Below are 25,598 nucleotides of genomic sequence, written 5' to 3'. Positions count from 1 at the left end.
GAGCATTCTGGTCACTGGATCCACTGGCTTCCTGGCAAAAAGTACTCCTCTCACACAAACATCTCCTGGAAGACATCAAAATGTGCTTTACAATCTTTACTGATCTTTGTGTGTGTTCTGCTTGTTTTCGTTGTTGGTTTGGGATGAAAGTATTCGTGGAGAAGGTGCTGAGGGTTCAACCCGAGGTCAAGAAGCTTTTCCTCCTCGTCAGAGCCGGTGATGCCGCATCCGCCAACCGGCGTGTGCAAACTGAGGTGCAACTCCTCCTCCTCAAAGGGGTTTCTTCTTTCTTTTTTGTTATTGAAGCTTAATGCACACACAAGCTACAAGTTTTTGGCTTACCAAAGTTACGTGCAAGAACTATACCTCTTCCTCTTCTCTTTCGCTTGCACCAAAAACTTAGGTTCAGATTCATGAGTCTAGAAATTAGGCTTAATTCTACTTACGGTTTAGTTATGCATATGTATTTTCTGATTGTTCAACTCTTGGAATTAATCATCTTTTTCTTTATTCTAGATACTAGACAAGGATTTATTTAAGGTTCTAAAAGACAAACACGGCGACGGGTTCCATTCATTTGTTGCGAGCAAACTTGTTCCTCTGGGTGGCGACATAGTCCAGGAAGATTTAGGAATACATGACTCTGATCTCCGAAGAAACTTGTGGAAGGAAGTAGAGGTTGTTGTCAATGTAGCTGCAACCACCAACTTTGATGAGAGGTAATCGGACACAACAAACAAAGATGTGATCTCAAGGTTGCGACTCTTGCTATCGAAATTTACTTGATAACTCACAGATATGATGTTGCGTTGGGCATCAATGTCCTCGGAGCCAAGCATATTTTGGAGTTTGCCAAACGATGTGTTAGGCTACAAATGCTTCTCCATGTTTCTACCGGTACGTTGCATTTCGAGTTGATTCAAGATACCATTCTAACACATGACATAAGATTTTGTGCATATTAATAACTTGCAACGATCTCATCTTCCACTCGTTGCCAGCTTATGTAGCTGGCGTGCAAAGCGGACTGATCTTGGAGAAGAAGTTTCTCATGGGAGAGACCCTCACGGGGGACTCCTACTTGGACATTGAAGCAGAACTAAGCTTGGCGGACAAGAAGAAGAGGGAGCTCCGTGCAGAGGACGCAACCGAGGAAGCAGAGAAGCTAGCCATGAAGGAACTGGGGATAAACAGGTTTGACCCTTATCTTCGCTCGTCCTCCTAATCTCATAGATTGAGCCATTGAGCTGATCTCTCTTCGTTCCAAATCTCTTGCATCCCAAAGGGCTAAGTTGTTTGGTTGGCCAAACACCTACGTTTTCACCAAAGCGATGGGTGAGATGTTGCTTGGACACTCGAGAGGAGATCTGCCGATGGTTATTTTGCGCCCAACGATCATAACAAGCGTTCAGAGTGATCCACTGCCGGGTTGGATCGAAGGAACACGGTATCAATCTATCTATCTAACATGACTCCAGTCGATGGAGTCGCTGCGTTTTAGATTTGCACTGCTACCTTAGAGCTACAGCCGGTGTGTGGTGGTGGTTGTGCAGGACGATCGACAGCGTAATCATAGGTTACGCGAAGGGGAAGATCACATGCTTCTTTGGAGATCTCGATGTCATCATCGACGTGGTTCGTTCTCTCCTCGGAATACGCCCATCAGCGATCCACACTTTTTTTTGGGTATTATCGTTCTGAGATGATCCTGATGATGCAGGTGCCCGGGGACATGGTGGTGAATGCGATGATGGCGACCATGGCAGCTCACTCGAAGCAGCAGGCCGAGTTCATCTACCACATGGGCTCGTCCGTGAGAAATCCAGTGCCGTACGCCACCCTGGAGCATTGTCACTTCCGTTACTTCCTTGCCAACCCTCGCGTCGGGAGAGATGGAAGTGTCATGCCGACGAAGAGGCTTTCTTTCATCAAAAGCATGGTCGGATTCCGCGTCTTCATGACTCTGAGATACAAGCTGCCATTGGAGGTCAGTCCGTACGTACACACCGCTCCTCACGATTCTGCCGCACGCATTTTGATGTATAGCCCTACTTCACTCTGCATGCGAACTGTGACTCCTCTCGATAGGTAATGCACCTATTCAATCTATTATCTTGTGGACGAATCGCTCGCGGATACAATGAACTCAACCGGAAGTACAAGTATGTGATGTATCTTGTTGAACTTTACAAACCCTACGCCTACTTCGATGGATGGTAGGATACGATGATTTATACAAGATTATTATTTTTAGTTAACAAAGCCATTTTAGAAAGAAGAAATCATGTGAATGACTTGAATACATTTTGAAGCTTTGATGATCTAAACATGGAGAGGTTGAGGATGGCGATGAAGAAGGACGACGCAGAGGCCAAGATGTTTGATTTTGATCCCAAGCACATTGACTGGGAGGCTTACTTCAGTAGCATTCATATCCCAGGTGTAATGAAATATGCATTCAAGTGAGCCATCAAAGATGAACATCAGGATGTTTGATGCGCTCGCTATCTATTAAAAGTTGTCATCGGATGTAAACCCGTCTTGGTGGAAATAAAATATAAATTGCGTTAATTCCCAGCTATGTCGATCCTCGCAGTCATTGTTAAGGTTGCTGTTATCTGCTGCATCTTCTTTAATCAAGCTTTAAAAGGCCGGCCACCAGAAACTAAGAGACGACTCAAATAATTGTTTCTACCGGCTATATAATTCACTCGGCCTTTCCACCCGATCTGTCATTGATGGCAGTGCGGTGTCCCGCTTAATACGAAATCACGAGGCAGGTGGAAATTTCGAGTCGTCAGAAACGCGTGGGTAAAGCAAAGGACCAGTACTGAACTCCACCGTCACCGCTTCGGCCACCCCCCCTCTCCACAGCCGATCCGCTGTGTGACTTCTAATCTAGCCTTCCAATTGCTACATCTCGACCGTCTATTGATGCGGGCTCCATCTAAAGTGCGAGGATTCGGGGTAGAGTCGGATACGCTACTTGGAGAGGATCCGAGCCCATGGGTCGAGTCCTGCCACGCTCTCCACGAGCCCGGCTCGGCCCGGCCCGGACCTCATAAACCCTATAAATAAGCCCCATTGCCACCTTCCATGTCGAGAAGGTACGTTCTCATCTGGGTTGCTCTGCGGCCGCTTTTCGCATCCAAGACGTTCCAGAGTCATCTCGATCTTCGATCGCTTCCACTGCGTCGTCAGGTAAAAGAATACTGTTTCTGTGGGTTCCGATACGAAGTTGATGATGTTAGGAGCATTTGGTTTCTATGATGATCATGTTCACCTGAATCTTTTGTGGCCGCCTAATGATCGATTTCTTTCGTTCTAGACTTCGATCTGTTTGCAGTTTTACCCTCGAGCTGGGATCTTTTACGTTTAGATCAATCCCTGTCATCTGCTCGTTTTCTTTTCGTATATGCGTTGGATTTTATCTTATTTTTCCTGGAAACATGGTTGCTTTTATTCCTCTTTCGCGTTTCATTTCTGTTGATATATTGGAACTGGATGATTGCTTTGATCATATGATATGCTTTCCACTGTAATCTTGTTATAATTTAGACTCTGTCGACAAGTTAATAACAGTCTGGTGATCCAGAGAGTTGTATCACAAATTATCATTTTGAAAGACCTTGTGCAGCTTAATTCTTCATCTAGTGTCGAAATCTATCAATTGAGTATTGATTAATGAAGGAAAACAAAGATTGCCTACTGATCTGACGCAGATTTGAAGTAACTTCTTTAGTCTTCTATGAACGATCCGTTTGTTATAACGATGTTGTAATAACTTTTACTTTAACTTGGAAACGTATGTGAAAGATTAGGTAAACATATATGGTACTACTTTAACTTAGGGACTGACATGGAATCGAGCTTAGGAATCTTGTTTTCGTACTGCTGGTTTGTGCTTTTCTTGATTCTAGTGGTGTTGGCTAAGTTTATCCCTATTCATCATTTCATCTTACACAAGGCTTCCATGATTAACACAAAAGATTTAGACGACAGAGCTAATGTATAGCTCTTAATTTCCTACCGTCATCCATTGCTAGGTCATAATTATTGGCTATGGTGACAACAATATTGTGCTCTGTGTGGCACAAAACTGCAATCTGGTTCTTTTGTGATGCTTAATTATCTTGCACAATAACTAAGCTAATGATATTTTAGATGTTTACAGAATTTGCTTCAGTAGCCAACATTACCATTTGACCAGGAATGTCATGCATGGATTATCATCACAATCCAGAAACAATTGTCTTCATGATGGACAATGTCAGTATCAGTGAGGAGGTACTTGCTTCTTAGTTTCTTCCTTGTACATTTAATATCTGGCCATGAACATGTTGGAGACACTATAAGATCATCGGTTGCATGTCTATCGTTGGTAGGATAGTGCACCCAAACTTTAAAATTAAAAAAAAAGGGGGTTACAAAATCATTAATAATGGAATGAGATCTCTAGAGAAAGGTCAGAAAGATGGAAGTATTGCTACTTTTGTGGGTCGAATATTAGGTTAAACAAGAACCAGTAAATAATTAAACAAAGTTGTGTTTATTTCTGTGAACCAATGGTTCCCACTCTAACCTGCCCATGCCCACGGATGATTTATCGTCGAACATGCAGACAGTTCCTTGATCTAATTCTAGATGTCCTTATCACTTAACCATTAGACTGGAATTCCTTGGGTCTACTTCTTAAGTGTTTGTTGTTCACCAGATATATTTATCATCTTTAAATCTTCATAGTCAGTCTGCATCAGAGGGCCATTTCTTAAGTGTTTGTTGTCTCGGGTTTTTTGTCAGCTGTGTTTCTGGTTTGATCTTTCTGTAGTTGCTGCTGCTGCTGCTGGTTCTGTATCTATCTGGTTGATTTCTTGCCCGTAGGGTTTCATTCTGATGCTTAGAAGCGAATCAATGCACCGAGTAGCCTCCGCTGGATTCCTTGCTCCTTGTTCTACTTCTTTGCCTAATTATTCTTCATGAATGGATCATTTTCTGATAAATCATGATGATATGTGTGGCGTAGTTTAATCAGTTTGCGAGATTGCGGGGGTAAGCACCAGGATGTGGACGACTGAGACATTGCTAACGAGCTACGACAATGTGTCATGATGCGGCATTGGGATGAATGGAAATCGTTGCATGTCCCATTTATATGTCACGAGTTAGTATCCCTAGTAATGCCTGTTGCTGTAGGTTGTCCGTGGCAACATGCCTTCTAATCTACGATGACTGATCTTAGAATTAGAATAATTTAGTCTCAATATTAGTTGAGAATTAGAAGAATTAAGGGTTTATAAACTCGTTGGAGTATTTTTGTCTACGTCCTCAAATTTAGGATTATATCCATCCTTTAGTCAATGCCAAGGATTGGAAAGAGTTCAATTTCTCGGCCCAAAACCGGAAATCCCAACAGCTAAGGCTAAGCCAAGCGCGCCTCCGGGGTCATCAACTGCCGTCGGTGTTTCCACGGACCAGAACAGCAAGTATGAATCAGACTGGTTCTGGTTGGGCTTCGTTGTTCTCGACATGGGCCGAGTCGAGCCTCGCCATAGTGACCGCACGATCAAAGTGATCACTTTGTTGTCAAGGAAGATACTCTTCCCGTTTCCAATAGCTCCCTTTCAACACGAAAGGCAATTTGGACTCGCTCTACCTGTTGGAATAATTTGTATACGTCTTTGCTCTGGGGAATCCATGGGATCGCAAGGAACACATAAAAGAAGACCGGGCTGAATCAGGTGCGGCCCAGTGTCTTAGCATCATCATTAGCGTTCTCTCGATTCTACAACCAAATCTCATATTGTCATTAAAAACATCAACTCCAGCTAATCCATTCATGACCAAAATCGCGACTAATTTTATGAGAGCGTTGGCCAGCCAATCTCATAACACTCGACCTAACAACCACCTTCGGCGTATAATAATTCCTTTGGCCTTTAATTTCTCACCTGTCGTTGGTGACATCAAACGCCACGTGGAGGCTTGCCCTTTGGCCGGTGCCTCGTAACAACTACTGATGTCAACTCACCGAAAGAATCATTGCCGTGTGGAATGTGGCATTTTTGAGTAGTCACTAGCCACCGTTTAGATCCGCCAAGGACACCTACGGCAAGGGTATCGTTGAGCAAGACGATGTAAATCGTGTGGCCAAGTAAGGTTAGGTGTTTGATGTCACCGGTGACCGGCGACGAACCAATGAAATATCGGCCACACGAAATGCAGATTAGAAAGCACAGTAGGTGTCATTCTGGTGGTCCATTTTTGGTTGAACTGAAGACTTTATAACAACATGATCATTTGCTATTATTCTTTGTCTAATGCGGATGGAGTCGGTCAGGGTGTGTGGCAATGGCTGAACCACTCAACTCTGACGCTTCCATCCCTCATGACGTGGACTGCTATCTGTTTTCCATGATGGGCAAGTCCCTTCACCTATGTACGCATACATGCAACAGCATTCCAGATTACAACAATGTCGTCGCATGCAATGCACTGTTGTAGAGATCTGACATCCCCGTGTGATCGATCATGTGCATGATCTGATGTGAGACGCAAGAGAAACAAAGTATAAATCATGGTAGGTTGCGCCTTCGTCAACGTTGAAGCTCCACCTCGTTGAATTCTTGATCGCTGATCACGTTTATGCACACAACACAAACAGCTCAGAAAAGTATGCATCTTAATGATGAGTTGATACGATATGGTTTGTCGTTTCAAGTTACGATCAATCATTGTAAGTCGTCGTGGCAGTAATGTTGCTTGTCCAAGAAACGGTGCCGAACGGTGGAACAGTAGCCAATGCATGCACGAATGCAGTCTTCGGGTGTATCCATGTTACGATCCATGCCACGTCCAAAGCGATGGCCCATGTCATTAAAATTAATCACCGCTCCCGCATTAATTTTCGTGTTCTCTTATTCTCTCTTTTCTGTCTTCTCACCTCCACTATTTATATGCATCCCTCGCTCAGGTGTCCCAAACCATCTCTCTATCTCTCTCTCTCTACACAAACACGTACGGAGGCTTCGATCTCAAGAGCAGCGACATGGAAAGCATCAGAATAGTGGAGTTCTTCAAGAACAAGAGCATTCTGGTCACTGGATCCACTGGCTTCCTGGCAAAAAGTATTCCCCTCACACAAACATCTCATGGAAGACAACCAAATGTGCTTTACAATCTTTACTGAGCTTTGTGTGTGTTCTGCTTGTTTTCCTGTTGGTTTGGGATGAAAGTATTCGTGGAGAAGGTGCTACGGGTTCAACCCGAGGTCAAGAAGCTGTTCCTCCTCGTCAGAGCCGGTGATGCCACGTCCGCCCACCAGCGTGTGCAGACCGAGGTGCAACTCCTCAAAGGGGTTTCTTCATTCTTTTTTGTTCATTAATTCTTAATTCGCACACAAGCAGCAAGTTTTTGGCTTACCAAAGTTATGTGCAAGAACTATATTTCTTCTTCTTCTCTTTCGCTTGTACCGAAAACATAGGTTCAGATTCATGAGTCTAGAAATTAGGCTTAATTCTACTTACGGTTTACTCGTGCATATGTATTTTCTGATTGTTCAACTCTTGGAATTAATCATCTTTTTCTTTTCATTATAGATACTAGAAAAGGACTTATTTAAGGTTCTAAAAGACAAACACGGCGACGGCTTCCGTTCATTTGTTACGAGCAAACTTGTTCCTCTGGCTGGCGACATAGTCCAGGAAGATTTAGGAATACATGACTCTGATCTCCGAAGAAACTTGTGGAAGGAAGTAGAGGTTGTTGTCAATGTAGCTGCAACCACCAACTTTGATGAGAGGTAATCGGACAAAACAAACAAAGATGTGACCTCAAGGTTGCGACTCTTGCTAGCGAAATTACTTGTGAAAGTGATGCATTTATTACTTGATAACCCACAGATATGATGTTGCGTTGGGCATCAATGTCCTCGGAGCCAAGCATATCTTGGAGTTTGCCAAACGATGTGTTAGGCTAGAAATGCTTCTCCATGTTTCTACTGGTACGTTGCATTTCGAGTTGATTCAAGATACCATTCTAACACATGATGACATAAGATTATGTGCATATATTTATCGACCATTAATAACTTGCAACGATCTCATCTTCCTCTCGTTGCCAGCTTATGTAGCCGGCGAGCAAAGCGGACTGATCTTGGAGAAGAAGTTTCTCATGGGAGAGACCCTCGAGGGGGGCTCCTACTTGGACATTGAAGCAGAACTAAGCTTGGCGGACAAGAAGAAGAGGGACCTCCGTGCAGAGGACGCGACCGAGGAAGCAGAGAAGCTAGCCATGAAGGAACTGGGGATAAACAGGTTTGACCCTTATCTTTGCTCGTCCTCCTACTCTCATAGATTGAGCCATTGAGCTGATCTCTCTTCGTTCCTAATCTCTTGCATCCCAAAGGGCTAAGTTGTTTGGTTGGCCAAACACCTACGTTTTCACCAAAGCGATGGGTGAGATGTTGCTTGGACACTCGAGAGGAGATCTGCCGATGGTTATTTTACGCCCAACGATCATAACAAGCGTTCAGAGTGATCCACTGCCGGGTTGGGTCGAAGGAACACGGTATCTATCTATCTATCTATCTATCTATCTAACATGACTCCAGTCGATGGAGTCGGTGCGTTTTAGATTTGCACTGTCACCTTAGAGCTACAGCCGGTGTGTGGTGGTTGTTGTGCAGGACGATCGACAGCGTGCTCATAGGTTACGCGAAGGGGAAGATCACATGCTTCTTTGGAGATCTCGATATCATCATGGACGTGGTTCGTTCTCTCCTCGGAACAAAGCTTCGACCCACATACCCATCAGCAATCCACACTTTTTTTTGGGTATTATCGTTCTGAGATGATCCTGATGATGCAGGTGCCCGGGGACATGGTGGTGAATGCGATGATGGCGACCATGGCAGCTCACTCGAAGCAGCAGGCCGAGTTCACCTACCACATAGGCTCGTCCGTGAGAAATCCAGTGACATACGCCACCCTGGAGCATTGTGGATTCCGTTACTTCCTTGCCAACCCTCGCGTCGGGAGAGATGGAAGTGTCATGCCGACAAAGAGGCTTTCTTTCATCAAAAGCATGGTCCTTTTCCGCGTCTTCATGACTCTGAGATACAAGCTGCCATTGGAGGTCAGTCCGTCCACACATCTCTGCACGATTCTGCCACACGCATTTTGATGTATAGCCCTACTTCACTCCGCATGCGAATTGTGACTGCTCTCGATAGGTAATGCACCTGGTCAATCTATTATCTTGTGGACGACTCGCTCGTGGATACAATGAACTCAACCGGAAGTACAAGTTCATGATGTATCTTGTCGACCTTTACAAACCCTACGTCTACTTCGATGGACGGTAGGATACTTTTTCTTGATATAAGAGATGATTTATACAAGATTATTATTATTACTTAACATAGCCATTTTAAAAAGAAGAAATTTTGTTAATTACTTGAATATGTTTTGAAGCTTTGATGACCTAAACATGGAGAGATTGAGGATGGCGATGAAGCGGGACGAAGCTGAGGCCAAGATGTTTGATTTTGATCCCAAGCACATTGATTGGGAGGACTACTTCAGTAGCATTCATATCCCAGGTGTAATGAAATATGCATTCAAGTGAGCCATCAAAGATGAACAACAGAATGTAAACCCCTCTTGGTGGAAATAAGATATAAATTGAATATCTAGTTGAATCCTGTTAAATTAGATAAAGAGAAGAGATAGAGCTATCAGACATGACAAAATATTTTGTTTCACTCAAAAACTTTACTCAACACATGCAGTTTATATATTCCCTACATTTAATATGAATCTTTCTTTTTTAAACTTTTTAAATAATTAATAGTTAATTTGATTTATTTTTCAATAAGCCTTTAATGCGTTTCACCGATACAATAAACTTCTTTATGGTGCCGTCATAAGTTTAATTTCAACATTCTTCCCTTTTAAACTTATTTCATCAAACATATTAAGAAAGAAATTATTAAAATATTTGAAACTTGAAAGATTTTGTGAGTATATCGACCACTTGTTCACTTGTTGACATGAAATAGTTCAATTTCTTTATTTTTGACATGGTTTCTTATAAAATAAAATTTTATATTGATATGCATCTTTGATTCATTTCTTGCCTAAGGCAATAGTTGATTTATTATCAATATAAATTTTGATTGACTTCTCCTATGATATTATCAAATTCATAAAGTAGTTTTCTTAACCATATTGCATGATAAACATAAGAATATGTTACTATATATATTATGTTTCACAACTTAATAAGCAATGATATATTATTTTTTGAAGACCATGTGAATATAGCTTTACCAAAATAAAATACAAATCTGATTGTACTCATCCGATCACTATCACTATATTTAATAAGTTTCAACCTTTTATATGATGAATAGAATATGCCATAGTTAATTATCCCTTTAATATATTATAAAACTTTTTAATAACCTTTAAATGAGATATATTAGGAGTCTCTATGTATCTACCTATTAAACCAACTCAAAATAATATATCAAGTTGAGTGCATGTCAAATATCTTAAATATCCTAGACTGTTATAATAAATTATATTAATTGATTTACCTTCACATTCCTTAATCAACTTAGTGCCATATTCCATAAGTATATTTGTAATGTGACAATCTTTCGTAAAAAAACTTCTTTAGAATTTCCTTTGTATAATTTTTTTGTGAGATAAAAATTTCTTTATTGTCTTGTATAACTTCGATACTAAGGAAGTAAGTCATTAGGCTTAAGTCAGTCATCTTAAACTCCTTCTTCATAGAATGTTTAAAATTTTTAATCATGAAGACAGTATTTCTTATAAAAATTAAATCATTTATATACAGGTATATAAATATTATCTTCATCAGAGTTAAATTTCATATAGAGAGCATGTTTATATGGATATTTAGAAAAATCATTTGGAATAAAATAAACATCTATATGGGAATCTCATGCTCGTAAGACTTATTTAAGCCCATAAAGAGTCCTTTTTAACTTGTATATCTTATTTTCTTGGTTATGAACAATAAAATTAGGGAGTTGTTGAACATATACCTCTTCTTTAAAAAATTCATTAAGAAATATTCATTTGATATCTATTTATAAAATTTTTAATATCATTTGAGCTGCTAGAGAGAGAAGTAATTTTATTGCATCCAGTCAAGCAACTGATATGAAAATTTCTTCATAATTGATTTCATATTATTGTTTATATCCCTTTGTAACCAATCGAGTCTTGTATTTCTTTACCTTCGCTTGTGCATTTTTTTTATTTTGAATATCCACTTAATATTTGTCACTTGGTGGTCTTTTGGAAGTATAGTAAACTCCCATTTATCTTTTTTTTATTAATAGCATGATCTTTTCATTCATAGCTTATAGTCATTTTTCTTTTCTATAAACTTTTTCGATGGTTAATGTATCATATCTTGTAAAAACATAAAATAAAAAAAAAACTCATCATTGTTGGTATCAATTATTCGAGTCACGTCATATAGCTCTTGAATCATTCTTGCGTTTCTTAAAATCAAACTTTTTGAATCATGTAACCTAGTCCATATAGGTGATGATTCAACCAAAGACTCTTCGATGCTTATTTGTATTATATTATCCTCTTATGAATCATAGCCTTCTCATGCTTCTTATTATTTTTTAAATTATAAATCTATTTTTCATCAAACTCAACATCTCTTGATATTATAACTTTATTTATAATAGGATCGTAGAGTTTGTAATCATTCGAATTCTCAATATAATCTAACAAAATACATTTCTAACTTTTATCCTTAAGTTATATTCTCTTTTCTTTTAGTATCTGGTCAAATACAATACTTTCAAAAATTTTCAAATGATCGACTCTTGGTTTTTGTAAGCTCCATACTTCTTCTGGTATAATATTATTAATTCACCTTATCGAAAATCTATTAAGCAAATAAACTACATAACCAACAGTAACTTCCCAAAATATTTTAGAATTTTTTTTTTAACATGCATTTGATCATATTAAGTATAGTCTTTTTTTTCTTTCTAAGACATAATTTTATTAAGGTATGTACATCACAGTGAATTGATGTAAAATTATATTATTTTTATAAAAATTTTAAAATTCATTTGATATGTATTCATCATTCTTATATATTCTTAAATATTTAATCTTACAACTATTTTGTCTTTCAACTAAATTTTTAAATTCGTTAAATTTACTTAAATTTTTTTTCTTTTCCTTTAATATATAAACTCAAGTTTTGCTACTATAATCATCATTGAAGGTAAAAAAATGCTTACTTTGTATACTAGATTGATAGGGCAAGAAACATATGAGTGCACCAAATCAAATTAATACCATACCTTTTATGTTCTTCTTAATTTGAAAGACATTCTTTCTTGCTTGCCCATAATACATATTTTACATAACTTTGATGAGCGATCAATTCTTGGCAATCATGCCACTATATTATATTTTTCTAGAAGTTTTAAAGCCTCAAAATTTAAGTGAGTACATCCAAAATGTCTATAGAGTTATCCTCAATATTAGTTTTAAAATAATATGACTAATCAAAAATACATAAATATAGAGGAAACATTCTATTCTTCATTATCTTCACATATGAGATTAATGTTTTATTCTTATTATGAATTGAAAAAGTTATATCTTTTATCTTAATATTATAATCTTTTTCAAATAATTGGCCCAAGCTCATAATATTATTATTTTTATAATAAGGATATAATAAACATCAGAAATGCATAATTATTTCTATTATTAAGTCCAATTTTTTTTTTTATTTTTGTCTCTTACTAGCTTTTGAGACATATCACCAAATATAATATTACCGAAATAACTTGTATATATTTTAAAAAATAATTCTTTGATGCCACACATGTAATTTGAAGCTCCTATATTTATATACCATGTCATAGATTAATATTCTTTCAAATTATCATAAGTCATTAGCAAAATATGATTTTCATTCTTCTATTATTTTTCAACAAAACTTGCCTTATCACCTTGATTGTTAAAATTCTAATAACATTCAAAGAAGTAGTGTCCATACCTTTTACAAATATAATATTATATTTCAGACATTTTAGAATTTCTACCATATCCACGGTCTCGGCCATAACCTTGGCCTATTTGGCTAAAATATTCTTCATTACCTTTATTATTTTGAGATCCTTGATTGATTTGAGAATACATTAGTTGTATAAAAGACATTTGTTCCAAATGTTTAAACTCTTCGATCACTATAGTAATAAAAATTAAACTTTAGATATAGAGATCTTAGCATTTTTTTCTATTACACTTTGATCACTTATTTATTCACCATTTCATCTCATTTGATGAACAATAGAAATAATTTTTAAGAAGTAATCAGAAATAGATTCAGAAGTACCTTGCTATAATTTTTTAAACTTAGCTTGTAAAATATATTAATGAAAATTGTTTATATTATCCACACTACTGAATACTCTTTGAAGCATTTCTCAAGCCTCTTTCGAAGTATTTGTTGGAATGATAATCTCAAATATTATATCATCAATCCCTTGGTAAATCGTAAACAAAGTTTTTTCTCCTTCTTCCTTTTATCTTTGAGATATTTTTTTAATTCTATATTTATTGCTCATTCTGTTGGACTTAATTTAATAAATCCATCTTCTACAAACTCTTATATATCTTAAGATCTTAGAAGAACTGTTATTTGAATGTACTATAGTGATTTAGAGTTGGATGGTACTTGAGGAAGAGGTCCCCGCTTAACTTGAGCTTTTAATACCAAATGTTAAACTAAATACGGAGAAGAGATAGAGCAATCATACAAAGGGAGAGTAAGGACAAAATAAAATATTCTATGTTTCACTTAAAAACTCTATATGTCTCATGATCCAAATCTATTATAGTCCTTGTACATACATTACATTTATTACATTTAAAATGAATATTATTTTGTCAAAAGACTTCTTTCTCAAGAATCAATAGTCAATTTGATTTATTGCTTTTAATGTGTTTTACCTCTTGATACAATAAATTTCTTCGTGATATCTTAATAAGTTTAATTCCAACAAATATCTAGGTTCCTTTAATACTTTCATTATATAGTAAGCTTTAATCAACAACTCTTTGCTCTCTACTCGTGTCTCTAATTTGTTGATTTGGACGGAGGGCTATAATTGGGCAGAAGATTGAAAATGATGGTGGATGGTGATGAGCATTTGAATCGAAAAACTCCTAATCCTTTTAATTTTTTGTGTCAAGAGAATGAATGATACCTAAGGCATCTAACTAATGATTGATTGGATAATATGTAATATGCTGACCTCGAATCTTTGTTGGTAGATCTAATCGAGAATTGAACCAGAAGGAGTTGCTCCTAATGAAGGTGGATGATTTACAAGTATCAATTACCTATCTCTGCATTGTATCTTCATTTAGTCGAAGGTTGGACATGCTAGTTGTCAATGAAGTTCTAAGTGAAAGACAAAAGGTATTGAACAAGTAAAACCAATTCATACTCTTTTATATATCATTGTGTTAAATGAAAGGAACTAAACACTGAGTTGATGATAACTTACTTGTTTCCCACATTGCACAAGATTTTATGTTCCGTTCCAAACAACCAAGAAATCGGAGTCAAAAGCAGCAGAATGCATATCAACCTACGAGCCGTGTATGGGCAACAGAGATGCCAACCTAAACTACAATGAGATACAGAAAGGCTCATCCCTAGTTCCGTTTCCAGAACCATTCTCTTCCTCTTCCTCGTCCTCTACCTCTTCCTCCTCGTCTTGCTTGGTCGGATGAGCTAGCTGTAAGAGTAGTCGGCCATTTTCCCTGGTGGCTTGCAAGCACTGCTGTGTCGGGAGCTTTATCTTCTTGAGGACAAGTCTCCCATCTTTCTTGAATGATTTAAGGTAGACCCAAGGCTTCACACCTTTGCCTATGGTGGATATTGGCGGTGGGAATACTGCTTCCCCGCTCGTGAGCCCAATATCTGAATGGCTCCTCACGTACAGTCTCTGCCCCATTGCCGCCGTGGACGGCTGCCCCACCGCCGTTTCCTTGTTCTCCTTCCTTCTCAGTGTACTGCCATTTCCCATCGATCGCTTTGTCGGGTCGGCAGCATCCTGCAGGTTCTCAAAGCCAGGCCCCTCGGTGCATAGATACTCCGAGTTCTTGGGGGAGAGGCCGTCGCCTTCTTTAGCGTCCTCGTGTTTCACGATCCTCGACCATCTCGCTGCCATGGCCACCGATGAAGTCGAAGGGAGGGAATTGGGTCGGGGAGGGATGCTGGACGGCTGGGGTGTTTCTGCGAAGTGAATTTCGCCGAACATTCCGATGGAGGGAGAGATCGGAACCGCCGGCGTGATCCCCTCCCATGAGACGGACCGCACCAGCGTCGATCTATCCGGCTGTGGCTGTTCTAAGATCTCTCTCAGTTCAGCCCATGGATCCATTTGATCTCGTGCGGCATCGCACGAAGGCAAGAGAAACAAAGGTGGGGAGGGAGGAGGCGACCACGGAAGCGGAGGTGGAGGCGGTGAAGCGCGGCTGTTGTCGGACGAAGAAAACTTAATAGAGGAGAGGGAAACGAGGGGTGTTGGGACATGTGGAACCACAACTACTCACCCCTTGCCAACGGCATTGCATGTCCCTTCGCTCCTCTACAATTTAGGAAAAATGAAAAATTAAGAATATTATTTATATTTCCCGGTCATCATCGTCGTCTATAAAAAGCTTATTCTTCGCCTACTCTTCCTCCCTCCCACCCTATTATTCTCTCCAACATATATAGTCTCTCTTGTAACACCTTTGTGACAAACTCTACACGTATTAAACTGTTGATTTTTCTGTATAACTTCAGAAAAGAGGAAGAGAATAGTATAAAAACCTATGAGTACTCCAAAAATAACTATTTATATTGATTAAAATATAAGTTTTTTTTTAATAATAAAAAAATATATCATATCCTAATAAATCTTTCACTCTCATCTATTTATTTAAATCTAATTTTTTATATTTTTTTTAAAATTTTATATAATCCTAACTATTTGAATTAGTCTTAATACACCCTCTTAATTCAAATAATTTGTTGTAATTTGAAGTTATCTTCGGAATAAAAATTTTTCTTTCGCTAAAGCTTTTGTGAAGATGTCGACAAATTGATCTTCGGTGCTGTATTCAACATTTTTGCATCTTTAATCTTCTTTGGAGTCTTTAGTGATTGCTTATCTTCACTTCCTTTAGAAGACTTGTCAAAACTACTATTAACTTTTGATGTTTAAAACTTCTTAGCTTGATGTCCTTTTGAATGTTCATCATTAGAATTTTTTTTTAAAGCTGTCATCCTCATATTCATTACTACTTACTACTGCTGATCTCCTTTTTGGTAGCCTTCGTAATAGGTTTATTAACGATGGATGGATGGAATAGAATCCAGAACTTTTTGCTTCTTTAATTGTGGCTCCTCGTCGTTCTCATCAGAACTTTCATCCATTTTAGTCAGACATTTTATCATTTTGAATTGTGAAGGTTTCATTATACGAGATAGTTTATATAGACAAAAAAAATTCAAATAATCATAACTTTTATGTCATAATATCGATTTATCAGTAATAGTAGCATGTAAAGAGAAATCTGAAAATAATAAGGGAAACACTTTATTTTTTATCATCTTCACAATTTTTATTAATTTTTTTTTATCATAAATCAAGTATTTTTCATCGTAATATCCTTTTCTCATTGGTTGCCCTATACTAATGAGATTTTATTTTAAACCAAAAATAAACATCACATCAAGAATAAATTTTTTATCAAATTTGATATTCACAGTAATTATTTCTTTTCTTTTCAATTGAACCTTATCATCATTTTTCATTTGTACTATAGATCTGACTAGATCATCAAGTGTTTGGAATAAACTTTTATCCTCTGTCATATAATTGTTACATCCACTATCCAAAATCCAAACAGATCTAGAATATTCTTCATCAGATACTATAAAAAAATATTTTCTTCATTTTTTTATTTTTATTTTTCTCATAATAATTTGTTTGACTTTTGTTCCAACAATTGCTTTCAAGATGACTATATTTTTTATGATAAGAGGAGAGAGAAATATTTAGATTTTTATTTTTGTACTAACAAATTTTTTTTTTCAACAAAAACATCGACGAGTTTCTTTGTTACCTTAGTTCGAGTTCCTTTAACCCTTATTTGATTGGCCACGTCCTTTGTCATTTTGATCTCTTCCTTGAGATTTGATTTCTGAATTTTTCTTTTTGATTCTTCTTCTTCTGATCTATTTTAATATGTTCTGAAATTTATATGAAGATCTATTTACTTTTTATTCATGAACTAAGAGGGAGCCCATTAATTCATTAATAGACAATATATTTGTATCTTTTGTTTTTTTATATTAGTAGAAATCATATCAAATTTTGGAAGTAAACTTTGTAAAACTATTTTTACTATAGTTTGTTCTTATTTTTACCATAAGATCTTATTTGATTCACAATAAAAGAAACTTTTAAGAAGAAATCAGAATCAGAATCTTTCAGTTTCTAATTCTCGTTAAATAATTTGAAGTTTTGAAATTTTTATCTTATTTATGCCTCCAAATATATTTTTTAATATTTTGCATGCTTCTGTTGATGTTGATGCCATCATGATTAAGAGAAATAAAAGATAATCTATTGCTTGTTGTAGCACGTAGAGGGCTCTTACATATTTCTATATATTCTTATTCATCTTATTTCTCTTATCTTTTGCAATATTAGGATCCTGTTGATCAAATTTAACAAAAATCATCTTCTACCAAATTTCATAATCCATGTGAAATAAATAGAGTTTTCATCTTAATGGCCCAAAATTGATAATTACGAAGAAGTTGAATAGAAACACCTACTCCAATATTTATCATTTTCTTTTTTTTTAAGGGATTTACTTTTTTAATCAAAGTACTCCTATTGATATTATTTGAATGATATCACACTATTGACTTTTCTTAAAAATTTTAAAGAAAAAGAGAAGAAAATAGTAGAATAAACTAAGAGTACTTTCAATCTGATTTGGATTGATCCAAAAACACTTATTTATATTGATTAAAAAGTAAAATATAATTTTTTTAAAAAAAAATAATATTAAAAAAATCATTCATATCCCAATAAATCTTTCACCGTCATCGATTTATTTAAATCTAAATTTTTATTTAATCCTAACTATTTGAATTAATCTTTTAACACAAACAGCTCGTATTCTTTCAATGATCACAGCAATCAGAGTCGGCGACGTAGCATCTCCTCCACGCTTGTTATAGGTGACAACAAGAGATGTTGACATTCATTGTTAAGAGTCGTCAGCGTAGAATCTCATTCGTAGCATCGATTCAAATGTGGTGCTTATTCTTCGTATTTATTCTTATCAGCTTTTCTTCTCATTCACCTTCACACAACATCACATATATATATATATATATATATATATATATATATATATATATAGATAGTAATGAGGAACCCTGCACACGCCAACCACTTTGGATCCGTATGCCATGAGAGATTAACATCTATCCGCAGGAGTCAGAGCAGCAGCTAAGAACGCAATAGCAGCAAGCATGGTGTGGAGGGAAACACCGCAGCTGCTTCCACCATTCTTCCTACGATTGTGATGATACCCACCATCGTTCCTGGGGTGATATGTTGCAGATCCATAACCTGAACCAGAATCACTGCTACCTGAGTCTCCGCCGCCGGCGCTGCCGGACGATGAACCGCCGTGTCCGCCACCACCACTGGATGATGTGCCACTACTTGTTATTGCTGCTGCTGCTGTGTTGACCACTGAACAAGTATGGTAGCAGACGGAAGCAGCAAATGGGTCACGGAGGTTGATAAGGCTCGGTTTTGCAAGTGAAGCTCTTTGGGGACTGTATTAAAGTAATTTTACACAGAAACTGTTGAATCTCGGATTTTGATGATAAAATCAATTGATGGGTTATTTGATCTAATCCATATTATTGAGTTAAGTGTGCAGGATTAACTACGATAACCAGAAAACATAAAGCAAGGATACCGGAGTCGAGCTCGATGGACGTTTAAGAGACCGAAGAATCATCGGAGATGCTGCCGGAACCGTCCGAGAAGAAATCGGGAACATGTCGGAAGTTCGCCGAAGAAATCGTCGGAGGCTCGCGGAGATCACCAAGAAGGCTCGGCTACTCGTTAAAGTCATCACAAAGATTGGGAGCTTGCAGGGAGTCCGTCGGAAGAAGTTCGTCGGAAAGCTCGCCGGAACAAGACTCGACGTTCGCGATTAAAAAACTTGCTTAGGATGTTTTTTTTTATGTAGTTCACCTGTAATTAGGATTAGGATTAAGAGATAATCCTATATCCTGGTTAGGGGCCAACTGGGCCCAAAGTCAAATTTGGTTTGGGCGAAAAATAAGCCAAACCAATGAATCGGAAAGCCAGGCGGTGGAACCGCCTGGCTGGGCGGTGACACCTCCTTGGCTGGGCGGTTGCACCGTCCAGCACCCGAGCGCTGGGCGGTGGCACCGCCTGGCTGGGCGGTGGAACCGCCAGCACCGGGAACCCTAAGAGAATTCAAATTTTGGAGCCCAAAATTTGAATCCTCTTGAGGCCTATAAATACCCCTCAAATCTCAGCTGAGGTTACAACTTTTGAGAAGCATTTTGATTGAGAGAAAAGTCTTAGAAAGTCTTAGCAAGTCTTGTTTTCAATTTGCTAGAGAGTTCTCCTCCTTCTTTCTTATTGAAAATTTGTAAGAGGTTGAGCTACTTGTAAAAGGTTGTAAGAGGGGTGTTTACCCTTCCATTTCAAGAGACTTGCTAGTGGAAGGTGGGAGCCTCATCGAAGAGGGGCCTCGCAAGTGGAGTAGGTCATTTGACCGAACCACTCTAAAAATCGGCGTAATCTCTGGTTTGCTTTTTATTATTGTCATTTACATTACTGCAAATCTTCTTACTGCTTTAGTTCCTTATTGCTCTTGCTGCGCAACTTTAAGAACACGCCTTCAAGTTAAATTTCTCAAGTTTCGTTCTTAACGTACGAAAGATTTTGATTAAAATCGAAGTTTTAATCCGCTGCACTAATTCACCCCCCCCTCTTAGTGCCGCTCCGATCCTAACAAGTGGTATCAGAGCTAGGTTATCTCTCATATTTGGTTTAATACCCAAGAGAGATGACTTACTCCGGCATGCAAGAGGGCCATTCTATTGCACGACCACCTTTGTTTAATGGGTCGGATTACACATATTGGAAGACTCGCATGAGAATCTTCCTTATTTCTATGGACTTTGAGCTTTGGTCTATTGTCGAGAATGGATTTCAAAAATCTTCTCTTCCGATGAGCGAATGGAATGAATCGGAGAAGAAGGTTTTTGCTTTAAATGCAAAGGCTATGAATGCCTTGTTTTGTGCACTAGACAAAAACGAATTTAATCGTGTTTCAATGTGTGATTCGGCTTTTGATATTTGGAGAACTCTTGAGGTCACTCATGAAGGCACTAGCCGAGTGAAAGAGTCCAAAATCAACATCCTTGTGCACTCTTACGAACTTTTCCGAATGAAACCAAGTGAGTCCATTGGAGACATGTACACCCGGTTTACGGATGTCATCAATGGACTCAAAGCTCTTGGTAAAGATTTTACTAACTTTGAACTAGTAACTAAAATCTTAAGATCCCTCCCTAAAAGTTGGGATCCAAAAGTTACGGCCATTCAAGAGGCCAAAGACCTTAAAGCATTCCCTCTTGAAGAACTCATTGGGTCTCTAATGACCTACGAAATGACATGTCAAGCTCATGACGAGCTCGAGAACCCCCTTCCAAAGAACAGGAAGGATATGGCACTCAAATCACAAGAAGACCACTTGAAAGGAACATCAAGTGATGAGGACAGTGACAATGACATTGCACTTTTGACTCAAAAGTTTAAAAAATATTTAAGAAAGAACAGATTTAAAAATAATACAAAAAATAAATTTGAACAAAAGAAGGACCAAGTGATTTGCTATGAATGCAAAAAACCGGGACACTACAAGAACGATTGTCCTCAAGCCAAAAAGAGGACATCAAAGAAGAAGGCGTTCAAGGCAACGTGGGATGATTCAAGCACATCCGAAGAAGAGGAGTTCAACACCGAGCAAGTTGCTCATTACGCGCTAATGGCTTTAGGAGAAGAGGTATGTGATTTACTTAATGAAGATTTATCTTTTGAAGAACTCTCTATCGCTTTTCATGAATTATTTGATGAATGTAGAACTGTTAGCAAGAAGTTAAGTATCTTAAAGAAAGAGCATGCTTTGCTACAAGATAAGTTTGATAATATTCAAACTCCTCCATGCTCTAAGTGTGAGCACTTAGAAGCAATAAAAAATGAAAATTTGCTTCTTAAGGAAACCTTAAACAAGTTTAAGGTTGGTAGCAAAGGATTAGATATGATCCTTGCACACAAGGGTCACATCGCAAATAGAAATGGAATTGGATTTGTAAAAGGATTGCATCAAAATCCTACCACTTTCATAAAAGGACCTACATTACATGTTTCCTCTTATATGAAATGCAACTTTTGTTGCAAATCCGGACATATTGCCTACAAATGCCCATTTAGGAAGATTAGTTCACAAAAATTAATATGGGTTCCTAAAGGAACTATAAAGAATTCAATCATAAATAACAAAGTTAGTGGGTCAATTTTTGAGGCACCCAAAATCAAATGGGTACCTAAAAATCATCCTCTTTTGTAGACAAACCCACAAGCTAGGAGCAAGAGATGGTATCTCGATAGTGGATGCTCAAGACATATGACTGGAGATCCATCTCATTTCTCTATGCTCACTAGCAAAGAAGAAGGGTACGTTACCTTCGGAGACAACAACAAGGGCAAAATCATTGGCAAGGGAACTATTGGTAACAAATTTAATTTTTCCATTGATGATGTCTTACTAGTTGATGGATTGAAACATAATCTCTTGAGTATTAGTCAACTATGCGATAAAGGTTACATCGTTAGATTTGAATCAAATATGTGCATTATTGAAAAACCAAATCATAACATGACTATGATTGCTTTAAAACAAAATAATGTCTATACCATCAATCTTGATGAACTAAGTAATGAAATGTGCTTCTCCGTCGTAAATGATGATGCTTGGCTTTGGCATAGGAGATTAGGCCATGCAAGCATGAAAACAATATCTAAGATCTCATCTCAAGAATTAGTACGAGGAATTCCAAATTTAAAGTTTATTAAGGACAAAGTATGCGATGCATGTCAACTAGGCAAACAAATAAAAACAAGCTTCAAACCAAAAAATCAAATTAGCACTACTAGACCATTACAATTGATCCATTTGGACTTATTTGGACCAATTGATACAACAAGTCTAGGTGGAAGCAAATATGCTTTTGTGATTGTGGATGACTACTCTAGATATACTTGGACCTATTTCTTAGCTCACAAAAGTGATTGCTTCAAGTGTTTCTCTAAATTTTGTAAACTCACTCAAAACGAAAAAGGCTTCATGATTTCATCAATTCGGAGTGATCACGGTGGTGAATTCCAAAACCGTGAATTTCAAAATTTTTGCGAAAGTAATGGGTACAATCACAACTTCTCAACTCCAAGAAATCCTCAACAAAATGGAGTAGTTGAAAGGAAAAATAGAAACCTACAAGAAATGGCAAGAACTATGTTGAATGAACAAAGTTTACCTAAGTACTTTTGGGCCGAAGCTGTAAATACGGCTTGCTACATCATGAATAGAGTCCTAATAAGACCATCCTTATCCAAAACTCCCTATGAATTATGGAATAACAAAAAACCAAACATCTCCTATTTTAAAGTTTTTGGTTGTAAATGCTTTATTTTAAATGAAAGGGATGCTTTAGGAAAATTTGATGCTAAATCCGATGAAGGCATCTTTCTTGGTTACTCTTCCGTTTCTAAAGCTTTTCGGGTTTTTAATAAAAGAACTTTAGTAATTGAAGAGTCTATTCATGTAGTTTTTAATGAAATTTCCGATTTAAAGAAAAATGATTTTGATGATGATCTTGGTTTTGATAATTTGAATTTAAATGAACCCTCTCCTCAAAATAGCCATTTGAATGCATCTTCTTCCGAAATTTCTTTACCAAAAGAATGGAAGTATGTAGATGCTCATCCAAAAGAGCAAATTATAGGAGATACATCAAAAGGGGTTCAAACTCGTTCTTCTTTCAAAAATTTTTGTGCTAACGCCGCCTTCCTTTCTCAAATTGAACCTAAATGCATTGACGAAGCCTTAAAAGATGATTTTTGGATCATTGCAATGCAAGAAGAATTGAACCAATTTGAGAGGAATGAGGTATGGAAGCTTGTTCCTAGACCAAGTGACCACTTAGTCATAGGTACTAAGTGGGTCTTTAGAAACAAGCAAGACAAAAATAGTATTGTGGTTAGAAACAAGGCTAGATTAGTGGCCAAAGGTTTTAACCAAGAAGAAGGTATCGATTACGAAGAAACCTTCGCTCCCGTGGCTCGATTAGAAGCCATAAGGATGCTCCTTGCCTATGCTAGTAGTAATAATTTTAAACTATTTCAAATGGATGTTAAAAGTGCTTTCTTGAATGGTTTTATTTCCGAAGAAGTATTTGTCGAACAACCTCCCGGATTTGAAAATTCTCTTCTTCCTAATCATGTATTCAAATTGACTAAAGCTCTCTATGGCTTAAAACAAGCTCCTAGAGCTTGGTATGAAAGGCTTAGTTCCTTTCTTATTTTAAATAATTTTACCAAAGGCAAGGTTGATACTACATTGTTTATTAAACATTTTGAAAATAATTTTCTTATTGTGCAAATTTATGTTGATGATATTGTGTTTGGCTCTTCGGATGAATCACTATGTGAATCATTTGCCAAATGTATGAGTCTTGAATTTGAAATGAGTTTAATGGGTGAATTAACTTTCTTTTTAGGATTACAAATCAAACAACTTAAGGATGGTATATTTATTAACCAATCTAAATACACATTAGAATTGTTAAAACGATTTAACATGGATAATTCAAAAGCAATAAACACCCCTATGAGTACTGCGACTAAGTTAGATATGGATGAAAATGGTGAAAGTTTCGATCAAAAAACATATAGGGGAATGATAGGTAGTCTACTCTACCTCACTGCGACTAGACCGGATATTATGTTTAGTGTAGGACTTTGCGCTAGGTTTCAATCTAATCCTAAATTATCTCATCTTAAAAGTGTTAAAAGAATATTTAGGTATCTTAAAGGAACTTCAAATTTAGGATTGTGGTATCCAAAATCTGAAAATTTTGATTTAATAGCCTATGCGGATGCCGATTTTGGCGGATGCAGAATAGATAGAAAAAGTACATCCGGAACATGCCAATTTTTAGGACATGCACTTGTTTCTTGGACTTCCAAGAAACAAAATTCAGTTGCACTATCTACGGCAGAAGCCGAATACATAGCTGCAAGTGCATGTTGTGCACAAGTCATTTGGATGAAGAATACATTAGAAGACTATGGAATTCACTTTAAAAATATTCCCATAAAATGTGATAATACTAGTGCCATATGTCTTACTAAAAATCCAATTCAGCATTCTAGAACTAAGCACATCGACGTTAGGCATCATTTCATACGCGATCATGTCCTTAACAATAATGTTGTTCTAGAATTCATTGACACAAAGCATCAATTAGCAGATATATTCACAAAAGCTCTGAACGAAGATCAATTTGAATTCATTAGAAGGGAATTAGGCATGTTAAATTGTCCCTAAAATGAGCTTCACGAAAAATGACTCGTTCTTTTCCTTTCCTTTATGGATTTGATTTCTTCTTCAATTCAAAATGATCCATTAAAGTATAATCTATTATCTTGAGGGAAGCAAACAAAAAAAGGGGAGGGTGAGGAAGAAAATTTTTTTTCCTCCACGGGATGCCAGCGGTGGCACCGCCAGATTTGGCGGTTGCACCGCCTGAGCGCTCGGGCGCCAGGCGGTGACACCGCTCGGTTTGGCGGTGGCACCGACCGAGCAACCCTTATTAACCCAAAGGGTTAGGGCCGGCGGTGACACCGCCCCCAACCCGAAGAGAGAGTTCTCAAAACCCACTCCCAATTTCTTCTAACCCTCATTCTAACTCTTAGACACATTGGAGAAGGATTCTTGGTGGTCCAAGCCTTCCATCTCTCAACATAATCTCCACGAGGTAACTCTTGAAATCCCTCCTTTCTTTTCTCTTTCTCTTGCTTATTTTTAACAATTGGTATCATCATCCTGTCTAGAAAATGGCTCCAAAGAGATCAAAAGGAATAAGGATTCAAGGAGATTCATATAACCATGACCTTTTTAGATCAAAAGAGGTAGCCCTTAGCTTTCCAAAATTTGAAATACGATGTGTCCATAAGGGAAAATACATTGATTTGGATGAACTAGAAGACTTAGATCCAATTAAATGGTTTGCTCAACTAGAAGCTCTACCTCTACTACAAATAGATGAACCAATCTATCCACGGTTAGTGAGATTGTTCTATACCAACCTATATGAAGACAATG

General features: G+C 37.4%; 3 protein-coding genes across 6 annotated transcripts in view; 2 read left to right on the top strand and 1 right to left on the bottom strand.

Moving 5' to 3' along the window:
* Positions 1-2,571, top strand: part of LOC135586113 (fatty acyl-CoA reductase 1-like) — a 5,625-nt gene extending 3,054 nt beyond the window's left edge. Inside the window, exons 1-10 of one of the 4 annotated variants that reach the window (XR_010491513.1) lie at positions 1-41; positions 151-254; positions 517-719; positions 797-897; positions 1,002-1,194; positions 1,286-1,447; positions 1,529-1,635; positions 1,721-1,987; positions 2,089-2,216; positions 2,313-2,451. The exon at positions 1-41 is cut by the window's left edge and continues 3,054 nt beyond it. Coding sequence is in view for 3 of the 4 variants with exons in the window: in XM_065127231.1 (XP_064983303.1) it covers positions 1-41; positions 151-254; positions 517-719; positions 797-897; positions 1,002-1,194; positions 1,286-1,447; positions 1,554-1,635; positions 1,721-1,987; positions 2,089-2,216; positions 2,313-2,466 (1,435 nt within the window). In the remaining variant the exon portion in view is untranslated. Of the gene's footprint in view, positions 42-150; positions 255-516; positions 720-796; positions 898-1,001; positions 1,195-1,285; positions 1,448-1,528; positions 1,636-1,720; positions 2,254-2,312 lie in introns of those variants that run through there. The other 3 variants (XM_065127231.1, XM_065127233.1, XM_065127232.1) reach the window with 3 other exon arrangements.
* Positions 2,572-4,206: 1,635 nt separating this feature from the next.
* LOC135623836 (probable fatty acyl-CoA reductase 4) lies at positions 4,207-9,691 on the top strand. The gene is made up of 11 exons (XM_065127230.1): positions 4,207-4,287; positions 6,971-7,124; positions 7,233-7,336; positions 7,596-7,798; positions 7,899-7,999; positions 8,120-8,312; positions 8,404-8,565; positions 8,684-8,765; positions 8,866-9,132; positions 9,230-9,357; positions 9,471-9,691. Exons 1-11 carry the CDS (start codon positions 4,213-4,215, stop codon positions 9,622-9,624), a joined length of 1,623 nt encoding a protein of 540 aa, XP_064983302.1. The 5' UTR covers positions 4,207-4,212; the 3' UTR covers positions 9,625-9,691.
* A 5,022-nt stretch (positions 9,692-14,713) lies between these two features.
* On the bottom strand, positions 14,714-15,472 carry LOC103999468 (protein FAF-like, chloroplastic). Its single transcript, XM_009421222.2, has one exon. It carries the CDS (start codon positions 15,470-15,472, stop codon positions 14,714-14,716), a length of 759 nt encoding a protein of 252 aa, XP_009419497.2.
* Between the last annotated feature and the right edge of the window lie 10,126 nt (positions 15,473-25,598).

The sequence above is a fragment of the Musa acuminata genome, chromosome BXJ2-9, assembly GCF_036884655.1.
Source record: "Musa acuminata AAA Group cultivar baxijiao chromosome BXJ2-9, Cavendish_Baxijiao_AAA, whole genome shotgun sequence".
Classification (NCBI taxonomy): Eukaryota; Viridiplantae; Streptophyta; class Magnoliopsida; order Zingiberales; family Musaceae; genus Musa; species Musa acuminata.
Note: the sequence above shows the minus strand (reverse complement) of the source record. Positions and strands in the feature narration are given on the sequence as shown.